The 15133-nt window shown below is 35.3% G+C and overlaps 1 protein-coding gene across 1 annotated transcript; it reads right to left on the reverse strand.

Annotated features, from left to right (window-relative positions):
* Window positions 1-445: 445 nt before the first annotated feature.
* Window positions 446-14837, reverse strand: LOC128212111 (histone-lysine N-trimethyltransferase SMYD5-like). Its single transcript, XM_052917389.1, has 11 exons — window positions 14766-14837; window positions 10594-10842; window positions 9982-10173; window positions 9122-9226; window positions 7708-7770; window positions 5266-5336; window positions 4630-4736; window positions 4368-4424; window positions 3597-3691; window positions 2976-3046; window positions 446-1358 (listed from the first exon to the last, which is right to left on the reverse strand). Exons 1-11 carry the CDS (start codon window positions 14814-14816, stop codon window positions 1241-1243), a joined length of 1179 nt encoding a protein of 392 aa, XP_052773349.1. The 5' UTR covers window positions 14817-14837; the 3' UTR covers window positions 446-1240.
* Between the last annotated feature and the right edge of the window lie 296 nt (window positions 14838-15133).

Consider the following 15133-nt stretch of genomic DNA (forward strand, 5'->3'; position numbering starts at 1 on the left):
TCCCTGGCCTAAGTGGCTGACTTAGGTAGAGGTATCTGTCCCTGGCCTAGGTGGCTGACTTAGGTAGAGGTATCTGTCCCTGGCCTAGGTGGCTGATCCTGGTAGAGGTATCTGTCCCTGGCCTAGGTGGCTGACTCTGGTAGAAGTATCTGTCCCTGGCCTATGAGGCTGATCCTGGTAGAGGTATCTGTCCCTGGCCTAGGTGGCTGACTGGTAGAGGTATCTGTCCCTGGCCTAGGTGGCTGACCATGTTATCTATGATATTCTTATATAAACAGCAAGATTGATAACTCTGGCTATATTAATGTCAAGTTAAGCCAGTTGCCCAACAATACTGCTGTGAAGGCCCACCCATATACCATATGCTATGGTCCATACCTATTTCTAAAACAACAAGCCTTCAAAAAATCTTAAACAAAATACATGAAAAATGAAAACACAGAGGCTGTTTTAAATATTTTAATTTCATCTTCATAAAATGGCAGACTTCATAGAATAATAAAATACACTTAACTAGTGTATGTCAAAAACATAAAAGTTACAATACACCTGAAAATATTGCTAAATAATATATTTACCATCAACCAAACACTTATAACATGGTGTGAACCATTGAACTTTAAAACATCACCTCCAAGTAACTACCATAAACCAATATATTACTTTTATACAAAATATCCCACATTTTTCTTCAATTTTGTACAAAATGAAATTGTTATTGAAAAGTCTCGATAATCAAATCTGGCAACAGCTCAAAACATGGCAACTGATAAAACCTATTAAAATCTCCTTTTGACTAAAACATCCAATTATTTTGGGATAAAACACGTAACCCCTCCATATCACTTATCTGTGTTTGATGATTACAGTGAATAACTTTAAAAAACCCAAACACAGGTAGATTTATGGTTCTTGTGATCTTAATATGATGTTTGACGTGAATACCGGAAGAATCATTTTAATTAAACTACCTAATAAAGGCTCCAAACAAATAATAAGTAAGTAAAGGGCAGTTACTAAAAAAAAACTGCATCCAAAGTAATGATTCCTGTGCATTGTCCTTCTCTTCAATAAGATCTATCTGTATATATAGTTTGAAGTGACGAGAAAATAAAGGGCAATAACTACAAACAACGACGACTTATGTGTTTAGCAATAAGTGAGACTATAATGCAGTAATGAGTTATGGATCACTGTATTTCTGTTGCTGAAAGTGTACAGTAGGTCCCCTTGAACCGGTTCAGTTTTCCATATCATCATCATCATCATCTTCTTCATCCTCTTCCTCAGAAGTGACATCAGGATCGTCAGCCTGTGTGATGCACCGCTCACACTCACACGTGAACAAGTAGTTTTCCCTGAATAAAGGAACAAATCATAGAATCACAATATTGGTTACAAATCTATCATTATCACTGTCATTAGGGTTGCAACTTATTTTTTTATTTTTATAAATAACAAGAGCTGTCACAGAGACAGCTTGCTAGACTAATAAGCCGCTTTTAAGTTTATGGATTGCAATGTTTTGGTGAAATATGTCCCTGTTAAATTAGATAACATGCAAAACCTTAACCAGAAGTCAAATAATACTGGGGCAAGATAGAAACATCATTTTCCCACCTTAGGTAAGTAGATCCAATAATTTAACCATGCTTAAAATTCTTATCTTGCCCACGGGCGAAGATAAAATGCCCGTATGGAACTCCTTTTTAATGGTCACCACATTGTAATTACCTCCCTTGTTGAAGACTCATCTGTAGCATCATAGAAACCTTGTCTTGTGGCAATAGTTAGAACGTTAATTAATTATTTCTTGCTTCAAATGTCACCATAAAACAGTTTTCACGCACCTTTCAAGAAATAATGCTTCACTCTCCTCAGAACTATTTAAAGACCGATTTGACTATTAACATAATCTGAAGCAATGCGTGCATATCCATGACAACCATGAATTATCGTATATCCATACGCAATTATTTCCACTTAACATAAAAGAGTTCCCGCAAAAATACATTTTTACTTCATTTTGTTTAACTGAGGTGGGAGAAAAAGCATATACCATAGCCGCTTGTGTAAGATAGGTTCATCCTGACCCTTGCGCAGGGTGTTTGGCGGAAACTCAGTAAACACATTACGCTTGGGTTGGAATGAGCCTATCTTACACTCTCGGCCATGGAAGATACTTATATTCTTGATTGTATAACATTTCAATGCAATACATCAAATAGTTGCTGAGTTATTGACTTATATGTGCTTACATGCAAAACTTAAACCAGATTTTCTGGTCTAATAATAAAGGGCCAAAAAATTTATGCAAAATAGAGTTATCTTACTTGGATATTTAAGTAGGTTGGATGGTTGAGTACCATTGCATAAAGTCTCAATGCAATACCTCAAATAGTTTCTGAGATATTAAGCAATACATGCTTTGATGCAAAACCAGAAGTCAAATTATAAAGGCCCATAAACTGCATTTCAAACATTCAAAATTATTTTACTTCTTTAATTGGGTATGTTGGATAGTTGAGAACACATATATTAAGTGTCCATGCCATACCGGATGTATATGCTGAGATAATGGCTTAAAAGTGCTTACATGCAAAAACCTTCACCAAGGTGTGACACTCCTTCCTTATTCTTCTAGTATCAAGTTAATAAAAAATAATTTAATCTTTCTCTTTTCTCTTTTAATAATGTGTTCCTATTTTATACTAGAATCTGCAGAATTAGATGTGTGAATGAAAGCATTAAAACTCTGCTGTAACTGGGACAAATCATGACAATCAAATTTGACCTGAACGTTGTGATCATATAGACTTTCAGCAAGTTTCATCAGGATTGACCCACTGAACCAGTGTAGACAATGACTACTACCAGGACATCTGGTAACATGAAAGGACTGAAGTACTTCAGGTCCATTTTTATCAAGAGGTCTGACGCAGAACTCGAGTCTGTAAATCTTCTGTGCTACTTACTTGAGCAGCTTTTGTCTGCTGTGTCTACTTCTTTCCTGATCACACTCCCCCAGATAACTGATGCAGATTTCCTGAAAAGAGAATTTTTTGCTTATATTATCTTAACTTGAAATGTGGAAATGTAACAAAACCAGGCCTGCATTGCTTTATCCAAATCTTTTTCCATGGTGTATAAGCATAGAGCAAATCCTATGTCCCTGTGGCTAGATCATTGCTGCCTTGCTGATAGAGCTATTTTGATGAGGTGGTTGCATAGAAACTGCATCTAAAATGAACTGTAAGAAACATGGCGGTGTTTAACCTTTCCTGCTCTTTTTGTTAAAGAGCATATACCTTTAGGGGTATAGAAAACAGAATCCGTTTAAATCTACAATATTTCATTACAGATCAATTTTGATATAACATCTATTACAAAGCTTAACACTTTACTGTTAACTGCCTTTAGATTAATTTGTTTTAAAAATGTGAATTAAGTTAAAACTACATTTGCATAATATTACACATGGATTTGTTCTTATACTGTAAAGGAAACTTGAATACACAGAGGAAACCCCATTGTTCAGCTTGATGACAGCCAGGATGAGAATCAGAAAAAAAGATTAAGAATATAAATGGGGTGACCTGCTCTGGTTCTATCTTGGACAAGGCGACGAGTGACAAAGTGTGGTTTTGCTTGTTGAACTGGATCTCAGCATTGGGGGCACAACTATGGTTACCTAGACAACGAAATATTCCATCTGAGATACATTCAGTTACATATTGTACCGTACATATCTTAACAACTAATTATTTTATCCAATCAAACTCTTTTTTATCCAGGTTACAACTTAGATTTAATACAATTATTCAAGAAGGCACATTGTATGTTAGTACTGTGGCTACACAATAACAAAATATTTTACCCTAATTTGCACATCTCTTACATTATAAATAACATACTGTATTCATCCTAATAGATTCGCAAGGCTGCATGTTGAATCTACCTCCTTTTACTCACCACCACCATTTAAATTGAAGATTCAATTCATTATCTATGGCATTGGTTTTATTAACACTTCTGTAGTGCAATAGGGTCGTTAGTTATATAAAACAAGTCAGCAGGTGGACGGAAACAAAATGGTGGCAGAAACAATGTTTACACAGGCATAAGTTGCGTACTAATCATTTTTAAGCCAGGAAAGCATTGTCAGTTTCAGAATTAGACCAAATCCGTAAAAAAGACTCATCTGCACATCTCTTTGAGCATGGGCATCTGTTAGGACAAAATAATACAGAAACTACAAGTCTTAATTTAGTGTTTAAATTCTCTTACAATTGTTAGATGTTACAATCAAATCTATCTATCACCTGTTCAATAAAAAAATCCAAACATAGGGCAAGCTTACTACTCACATGCACTCTGGAGTCTGTACAGTCCAGCCCCTTCACAGTTCAAAAAAGTGCCTGCAACTGTAAAAGGAGTTAATGTCTACCATTACCAAACGCATTGTAGTAAAAAAGTGAAAACTATTATACTCTATATCTGACAGTTGCTCTGATTGGTTTGCCATGTTTATTCTTAAAAAATTTACTTAAAAAGTTTTCTGACAATAAAAGTGTTAAATATAGTTTTCTATCAGAAGTAACTCTATATATAAAAGATTAACCTATTTACCTCTGTCAAGATCATCATACAGTTGGTCAATGACCTTATCAAGGTCATTTTTATCACTTTCAGAAAGGTCAAGGTCATCACAATTACGAGCCCAAACACTTATGGAACTGAAATTGGAATGTGTCTTATGTTGTTATATGGTTTACAAACACACCTTGATGTATTATTTGCCAGTATTTCTGGTTAAAGAAATTATTTAACTGAAGTTTGAATATGGTTTACAAATATAAACAATACTGCAGAGAAGGGAACAATCATGTGTTCTTGCTTCTACAGTCAAACAAGGGGCATGACTCAATAATTATAACATGTGTGCATTGTCTCTGACAACATGTGTACCAAGCTTCATTTGAATATCAGAAAAAAGGAAAGTCAAGGTTAAATTTTTTGCCAAACACTATCGAAGACATCAAGACTATGACATTACCTTGACTTTCACTTCATACAGACAGATATAACAAAGGAATGTTTAACCAATTAGATGTTTGTTAATAATCTTTGACCTTCTTAAGGATTCAGAAAGGTCAAGGTTATCAAAATTACTAGTAATACAGAAACGGAACTAAAAAGAACGTAATATTCATTCTAACTGAATATTAACAAATAGTATCCAAATATCTGAAAATCCTCACTGACCTTGACCCAATACCTTGTTGATTGGTTCCCATCAGGGCAAACATGGAGCGAAACCCCTCTGGTGTCAACCACTGAAATACAGCCAATCAAATTTTAGTATGGAAGTACAGATCAAGAAAATAACCGCAATCATTTGCACTTGAACATAAACCACTTTTTTAACATTGAAACACCAGTCCTGTAAGGCAGTACAGAGGTTTTGTCATGATTGTTAACTCTGTACATCAATTGGTACAGAATGACTTCTGGAGTATTCATCAGTAAATTAAGGATGTTATGTTCACATAAGCAATGCAGTGGATTGACACACAAACAGTGTTTAATGTGGGCATACATAATAAAGTTTGTTCAAAATCCTTTAGCTTGTGATCCATCATCTTGTTAAACAAATGTTTGATGATTGTTTTCTAAACAAAGTTTTTAAGCCATTTTCATGGTCAATTGGCACTAGCTCTCAAAAGTGTTTAAAAAAAATAATGCAAACAAGATAAGGCCAATAAAAAAAACACAATTAAGTTTCTTAGGCACTGTCGCATTCGTTTTTTACCACCCCTCCAGTTTTTCCAAATTGATCATTTTTTTATTATTTACAAATCTCTTTATTTTTCACTAAAAAATCACTAGAATTAAGTGTAGTGTAACCTCAAAATCAGCCTTGATGATTGAAGCGCAATCAGCTGTTTTTACAAGCGTCGCCATCATATATGTAATGTCCACTGTTTTGTCATTCTTTTTTTAAGAAAAGGCATGTTTTACTTTTCTATGTTTTCACTTAAATGTACCAGGAACGTACAAGCTTTAATACTATTAAGAGCAGATATTGAAATAGGAATCAAAATATTGGTACTTATTGATCTAATTCTTTGTTAAACACATGTTCATTAAGAACAAACCAGCAGAGACATCTATTAAGACTAACAAGTACAAAGTACAACACCTACAAATCATACAATTTAAAAATAATAAGCCAACCTGAAGATACAGCGTTAATTGTTGTGTAACATGTCTTACAATATTGGTCAAATGGTAAAAACATTATACGATAAACTTAACATTTATTCAGACTGTATATGAATCAAAGTCATTTTTTTAAAAATCATTTTACAATTTCAAATGCATGTAAGACAAGAGCTGTCACAGAGACAGCGCACTCGACTATTCCGCCGCTTTTCAGTGTAAGGATTAAAAAGTTTAGGCGAAACATGCATGGATCACTGTTAGATTAGATTTCAATGCAATACATGATGTGCTGAGATATTAACATAAATGTGGTTACATGCAAAATTTTAACCAGAATTTTTAAGTGTAATAATAAAGGGCCATTATTTGCAAAACACAGTTATCTAACTTGGTTATTCAATTACGTTGGGTGGTTGAATACCATTGTATAAAGTCTCAATGCAATACATAAAGTAGTTGCTGAGATATTATCCTATGTGTACAACATGCAAGAACTTAACCAGAATTTCTAAGTCGCGTAATAAAGGGTCAGAAATTATATAATATGAAAGATAGAAATATCTTACTTGATTAAATAAGAAAGTTAAATGGTTGGGAGCCTGTGTGTAAAATTTCAATCCAATACATAATGTATTCGCTGAGGTATCAACTTAAAAGTGGTTACATGCAAAAACCTTAACCCGAATTTCAATGTCGAATCACAAAGGGGCCATTATTTGAATTTATTGCAAACTAGAGTTATCTTACTTGGTTATTTAAGTAGATTGGATGGTTGAGTACCATTGTATAAAGTCTCAATGCAATACATCAAGTAGATGCTGATATATTAACCTATGTGTGCTTACATGCAAAACCTTAACCAGAATTTCTAAGTCAAATAACAAAGGCCCATAATTTGCATTATATTCAAAAAAGTGTTATCTTGCTTCACTAATTTAGTAGGTCAGATAGTTGGGAATTTATATCTAAAGTTTCATTGCAATACATGATATATTTGCTGAGATATTGACTTAAATGTGGTTACATGCAAAACCTAAACCAGAATTTCTAAGTCGAATAATAAAGGGCAATTATTTGCATTAAATGCAAACTAAAGTTATCCAACTTGATTAATTAAGTAGGTTGGATGGTTGAGTACCAAATGTATAAAGTCTCAATGCAATACCTCAAGTAGTTGCTGAGATATTAACCTATGTGTGCTTGCACGCAAAACCTTAACCAAGGTGTGACGCCAACGCCGACGCCAACGCTTGGGTGTGAAGTATAGCTCTCCTTATTCTTCGAAAAGTCGAGCTAAAAATGAGTCCATTGTACAATAAATGTACATACAATGTTTTATCATTGTTTTCATTTCAAAATAGGATAAAAAAGAATTGGCATTTATTTAAAGAAGTGCCTGAGAAAGGAAAGTGTATTGTTTTGGCCTGAAGTATTTAAACAACACTTGGCTGATTAAATGTAAAATGAAAATCCATAGCAAACCTGCTGAACTTTTTCATCATAAAATGTCTCTGTCACCATATGTCTTAGCATTTCTACCTGGTCCTGAAAATAATACATGAGGAATCTGAACAAATTGATGAATAATTCCATAATTTTAATTTGCATATAATATTCAGTAATATTCAAAGAATCATTAATGACTCGTTTTGATAACAATGTATTTATATGTAGCATATTTTCATAGACAATGTTATATCTAATGGCATGTTGTGGATATCTCTTTGTAATCATGGCATGATGATGTGGATATCACTTTGTAATCGTGGTATGTTGTGGAGATCACTTTGTTAGCATGGCATGTTGTGGATATCACTTTGTAATCATGGCATAATGTGGATATCACTTTGTAATCATGGTGTGTTGTGGATATCACTTTGTAATCATGGCATAACCATGGCATGTTGTGGATATCACTTTGTAATCATGACATGTTGTGGATATCACTATGTTATCATGGCATGTTGTGGATATCACTTTGTAATCATGTTTCTTCAGCTAAGACAATTATTTTAGATGCGAGTGTTTTATCATCTTAGATGCAAGTGTTTAATCATGCAACTAAAACAATGAAAACAACTGAAAAGAAGATTTTGAATTTTTGAATTTTCACATTCATAAGACGAAATTACACTAGAAGCTACGAGGGATGGGCAATGAGGGACGCACATAGAGGAGCAAAAAGAGGGAGGCACAACGAGGGATGCGCAACTAAGGGATGCATAATGACAGAAACACAATGAGAGATGCATAAATGACACACAATGAGAGACGCATAACTAGGGGAAGACAATGAGAGACAATAACATGCTAAACAAAATGAGACACACAACAAGAGACATACAATCAGAGACACACAACACACAAAGAGAGAAACACTATGAGGGACACACACACACACAACACACAAAGAGAGAAACACTATGAGGGACACACACACACAACACACAAAGAGAGAAACACTATGAGGGACACACACACACAACACACAAAGAGAGAAACACTATGAGGGACACACACACACAACACACAAAGAGAGAAACACTATTAGGGACACACACACACAACTACACCCAACCTCACACTTACCCAAACGTTATTAATTTATTAACAAAATGTTTAAGACACAGCCATACTCAAACTCGTCACATACAATAAACCTTGACTCAGGCCAGCAGTGTCAGGCGATCGCCTGTTTATGATTGTATCATACCTTGGAGGAGCTAGCACTTTTGTTCAGGGTGGATTTATTCATTAGCAGGAAAAGGTGAATGCGAAAAGGTGACATTAAATAAATAAGAAGATAGAACCTTTCCGCTTTCACCCCTCAAGGTGTTGACTATATCTGGTTGTTTAGTGTTTGAAGGCAGTTTATAAGTTAATGTGAATAACAAACCTGAAACTGTGGTCCTAACAGTTTATGGACAGCATGTTCCTCTTCATTCACTGTCACCTGCACAAATCTGCTAAACCCTTCCAGGACAGAAACAGGGTCATCAGCCTGGAATTTAAGGCATGAAATATATTCCCTTCACATTTAATGACACTAAAGTTTGATAACTAAAAAACAAACATGAGCTCTCACAGATAAGGCGCCCTCGACTATTCCACCGCTTTAAGTTTAAGGATTGCAAAGTTTTGGTGAATTATGCATGGCTCTGTTAAATTAGATCATGTGAAAAACCTTAACCATAATTTTAAGACGAATAATAAAGGGCCATAATTAACATATGCAAAATAGAGTTTTCCAACTTGATTATTACAGTATGTTTGATAATTGAGTATTGTACAAGGTCTCAATGTAACCCTGTATGTGTGCTGGCATGCAAAACCTTAACCAGAATTTCATAGTCGAAAACAATAAAGGGAAATTATTAGCATTAGAGATAGAGTTATCTTACTTGATTAATTAAGTAGATTGGATAGTTGGAAACACATGTCTAAAGTTTAAATGAGATATTTATTTGCTGAGATAATGACATGAAAGTGCTTACATGCAACACCGTAACCAAGGTGTGACGTTGACGACACCGCCGACACCAGGGCGAGTAGTATAGCTATCCTTATTCTTCAATTAGTCAAGCTTAAAACTCAAGCAAGACCCATTCTTGAAATTTTTGTGGTTTGAAGAGCGGTCAGAACAAGAATTTTCCATGTGTTTGTGGATAGAGATTTTCCTGTTTAATTCTGAATGATAACATACAAAAATAACTGGTGATTCTTGTTGGGTCATTTCTGGTGCACCTGGTAACTAACCTGCTTCACCATGGCAATCATTTTAAGTAGAAGCATGATTGTAGCAGTTTCTGGTGGAAAGTGAATATTTCTCCAAGCCTCCATCAGCCGATTTACTGGGTGTTCGGGATCTTCCCGTGCACTACCGAGGCACAAAACTCGGTGGTACGCAGCCCATGCTTGATCACGACATTCTGTGCTACAGTATGGTACCTGCAATTTTGTCAGTTTTAAATAGAATGTTAAGGCTCATGTTTTATGACAAAATGTGCATTTACATGTGGATAAAATGTAAACTAACAACACAGAAAAGACAACATCATAATAACTGGAACTGTTTTACCATAATATAATGCCTTCTTAAACATACAGTTACATAAAGTCTATGGCATTTTCAAAATAATTTTTTTCAAAATTAACATTTAATTACAAAACGTAAATGCCTGCTTTTCAAAAACTGAGAAATTAAATCTGACATATTACTTGATCTAGTTTCAGTTACCAAAAAAGCTTTTTATACTGATTTGTGGCAATTTAATTAAAATACAATTAATAACAATAATATCGTCCAATTATTTCATATTCAGATAGTGATCTACGATTTACAATTCTTATAAAATAAGATAAGTTTACCTGGCAGGCAGGGCAGTATGTTATATCCTCGACCTTTACTTCACAACACTCAAGATGAGGCAGATCAAGGGCTGGATTCTCTGTCAGCCTTCGTGCCATTGCCTCTGCCTTCTCAAGTGAGCGCAAACAGTTCTCACAGGCGGTGTACTTGTATAGTTCATTCCAGGCAAACTGACAACACACCATAGGGGTCTCTTCCAGAATGGTTTCTCCCTCATTGATCTGCTTTCTGGCATACAGGCCTTTTCCCTGTCATAACCAAAACACTTATGACATGTTTAGATGAACATGAACAGCAGACATGTAAAAGCCTTATTTTTCTTAAAATTAAAAGACATGTTGTTTGGAATGAACTATAGCCAAAATGGTTAAAGCTGCACTCTCACAGATTGAACGTTTTGACAACTTTTTTATTTTTTGTCTTGGAACGAGCAAATTTTTGCGTAAATATCTGCAAACCAGTGACAAAAGCCTGCTGACAAAAGATCAGATTGCAGCTTTTCATATTTCCGTCCCAAAATTGATGTTTTATGCAGACTTTATTTTATTTACTGGTGTCTTCTGTTAAAATATCACAGAAGCCGATCCCAGTTGTGTTTAATAATGGTATGTTTTGGTATTTTTAATGATTATCTGACACATCAGATAATTGTCAGCACTACATTTTAGTTTTTTTTTATATAAATGTACTGATAAAAAATATATAATGGTCTTTACAAATATATATATATATATATATATATATATATATATATATTTTTTTTTTTTACAACAGCCTTTAAGAAAAAATTGTATTGTTATTTAGATTAAATCCGTCCTGTTATAAGCTGATTAAATCCGTCCTGTTATAAGCTGATTAAATCCGTCCTGTTATAAGCTGATTAAATCCGTCCTGTTATTAAATCCGTCCTGTTACAAGCTGATTAAATCCGTCCTGTTGCAAGCTGATTAAATCCGTCCTGTTACAAGCTGATTAAATCCGTCCTGTTACAAGCTGATTAAATCCGTCCTGTTACAAGCTGATTAAATCCGTCCTGTTACAAGCTGATTAAATCCGTCCTGTTATAAGCTGATTAAATCCGTCCTGTTATAAGCTGATTAAATCCGTCCTGTTATAAATCCGTCCTGTTATAAGCTGATTAAATCCCTCCTGTTATAAGCTGATTAAATCCGTCCTGTTATAAGCTGATTCAATCCGTCCTGTTATAAGCTGATTTCATTCGCAGTTATGAATCTTTACAAATTTTAAATAAACAAGAGATGTTAGTGAAACATTTATGCCCCCTTGGGAGCCAAATTGTTAGTAGGATTTGGACACTTAAATAAAATATGGACAATCAGAAAACCTTTTTTCAGCTTACAGTCACACTGACCTTGACCTTTGACCCACTGACCTCAAAATCAATAGGGTTCATCTGCTGGTCATGACCAATAAGCCTACCTAGTATGAGGTCCCTGGGTCAAAGCGTTCTGAAGTTATTGATCGGAAACCGTTTTTCATGTTAAGGTCACACTGACCTTGACCTTTGACCCACTGACCTCAAAATCAATAGGGTTCATCTGCTGGTCATGACCAATACACCTACCAAGTATGAGGTTCCTGGGTCAAAGCGTTCTCAAGTTATTGATCGGAAACCGTTTTTCATGTAAAGGTCACACTGACCTTGACCTTTGACCCACTGACCTCAAAATCAATAGGGTTCATCTGCTGGTGATGACCAATACACATACCAAGTATGAGGTCCCTCGGTCAAAGCGTTCTCAAGTTATTGATCGGAAACCATTTGGTATTCCGACCGACCGACAGACAGACCGACCGACCGACCGACCGACCGACCGACCGACCGACATGTGCAAAACAATATACCCCACTTTTTTCAAAAGGGGGCATAAAAATTGAAACAAAATTAACAGATAGTGGGTCAACAGACCTGATTTTAGTATGAATGAAAAATTCTGTCCCTTTTTTGCCCTATGGCAATTATATGGGCAGCAAAGAGTTTCAGCCAGCCAGGTTATGGCAGGGTGCTGCAGAAAAAGGACAGGATGCTACATGTGTGTAAGCTGATTAAATCCGTTCTGTTATAAGCTGATTAAATCCGTCCTGTTATAAGTTGATTAAATCCGTCCTGTTATAAATCCGTCCTGTTATAAGCTGATTAAATCCGTCCTGTTATATGCTGATTAAATCCGTCCTGTTATAAGCTGATTAAATCCGTCCTGTTATAAGCTGATTAAATCCGTCCTGTTATAAATCCGTCCTGTTATAAGCTGATTAAATCCCTCCTGTTATAAGCTGATTCAATCCGTCCTGTTATAAGCTGATTCAATCCGTCCTGTTATAAGCTGATTCAATCTGTCCTGTTATAAGCTGATTTCATTCGCAGTTATGAATCTTTACAAATTTTAAATAAAAAATTGAAACAAAATTAACAGATAGTGGGTCAACAGACCTGATTTTAGTATGAGTGAAAAATTCTGTCCCTTTTTTGCCCTATGGCAATTATATGGGCAGCAAAGAGTTTCAGCCAGCCAGGTTATGGCAGGGTGCTGCAGAAAAAGGACAGGATGCTACATGTGTGTAAGGGAGAAAAGTGCACATTGTTTCGATCGGGGAAAAACTGGATCATTATGAATTGTCAATAAAATGTGAGGAATTGTGTTAAAAAAGAAAAATATCAGGTTTAAACTGCCAAACATTTAAAGGTTACAATTGACTCACTGGTGCATTAAAACACTGCAAAAAAAGTTGTTTTTTGTGTGAAATTTTGCCGGACGCTTCCAAAGGGGGATTTTGATTAACACAAAATATTCTTTATTATAAAAAAGAAAATTGCAAGTGAATTGTGGTGTCATAAAAATACTTGTTTTCACATTAAAATTAGCATGGGCATGTAAACCCGGTGACATTAGTATTAACTGGTCCCTTATGACAGCATATTCTGGCAAAAATTCATTTACCTCCGATATTTATTGTTTGGTTTTGTTTCACTACTGGTTGACGGTACATTTCCGAACAGGGCAAAAATCCCGAACACCGGCTAAAACACGCGTTTGTTTACCATGATCGATTATTCGATGATCTAGATCAATACAGAGGCTTGCCTTGGTCACACTTGCGAAGTTTCATCTTGTTTTGTTAAGTATTTTTCTAAAAAATGCCATTCAATGTTTATACGCTTAAAGATCAAAATGTAGCACATGGGGGAATGATGTCAGAGGGCGCACGTGCATCTTTAGGTTTTGCAGTTATGTTGACCTACATTCAAGATATTTATAAATAGAAATCATAGTTTACATTTGAAGCGAATGTTTTGAAAAAAACTCGGAAACAATAAATCACTTTGCAGCTAAGTGTTTATTTAATATAGCATACTTTTTAATTATAATTGTATGACCATGTATTTTCGATTTTCAAGTGTTCGGTATTTGTGCCCTCCATAGCGTAATTTGAAGGGTGATATACTGTCCATAAAATGAACGATTTTCAACATAAAATTGACGAGATCGTGAATCTGTACTTTGACAGCTGTTTTCACATGAACCAAAGATGTTTCATACGAAAGTTTAACTTACTACAACCTAAACTCTCCAAGATAATTGTAAATAAAAAACATCAAAAAGTGTTCGGACTTGTGACCTTAGCCAGTAATTGAATTTAGACTGAAAATTGGGGGAAAACGTTTTAAAGTATGAAAAGGGGTTGAAAATATGGTAAAAATATTGGAAAGATGGTCTGGCCTGATGAAAATAGCACTAGCAGAGGCAGCAAAATCTAGCCATGCAGAACTACGAAGGGCTCTCTTCAAGCATACTGTTGCATAGGAATTAATTGCAGAGCACGAGAGTGCTGTTAAAAGCAGCCAACAGATCATGAGAGATTCATGAGGAAAACGATAACTGTTTAACATTTTCAGCAAAACGATATTAACAATATAGAGGAAAGATGTTTTTGATGTTATTTTTCTTTTAACATGTTGATGTCATTTTCTTTTAAATCCCTACGTTGTCAAAATGCCTAAAAAATTTACACAATTACACACGTGTAGAAAATGTCATCGCGAAAACATGTGACACACACAAATACGCTCTACAAAACCATCATGACATTACAGAGAGTGTTCAAATGGTTAAAGATTGAAAACATTGAATAAAAAATAACAATTGAGAACCTTTCTTGATTCCTTGACCTTAACTTCAACATTTTCTGTCAGTGTAGCCATTTTTCCGGGAAATTTTGACAGCTTCACATAAAACGATGCCCTATAGATCGTGCAGGTTTTGTTGGCGGAATTACCGAAACCACGAAAACCCCGGAAACCCCGTAAATTTTCATAAGTATATACAATAGAGTATTCGAGACGGTTTGCACGCCGGGATTTAACATTTCATTGTGTTCGTGGGTTACATGCCGTAAATGTTGGTGGTTGGAGAGGGGTGGGGAAGTGGGAGGAGGCGCCTGGGGGTGGCTAAAACCCGGAAACCCCTTTAATTTTCATAAGTATATGCAATAGTGTATGCGAGGTGGTTTATACGCCGG

This window comes from Mya arenaria, chromosome 12 (assembly GCF_026914265.1).
Source record: "Mya arenaria isolate MELC-2E11 chromosome 12, ASM2691426v1".
Lineage (NCBI taxonomy): Eukaryota > Metazoa > Mollusca > Bivalvia > Myida > Myidae > Mya > Mya arenaria.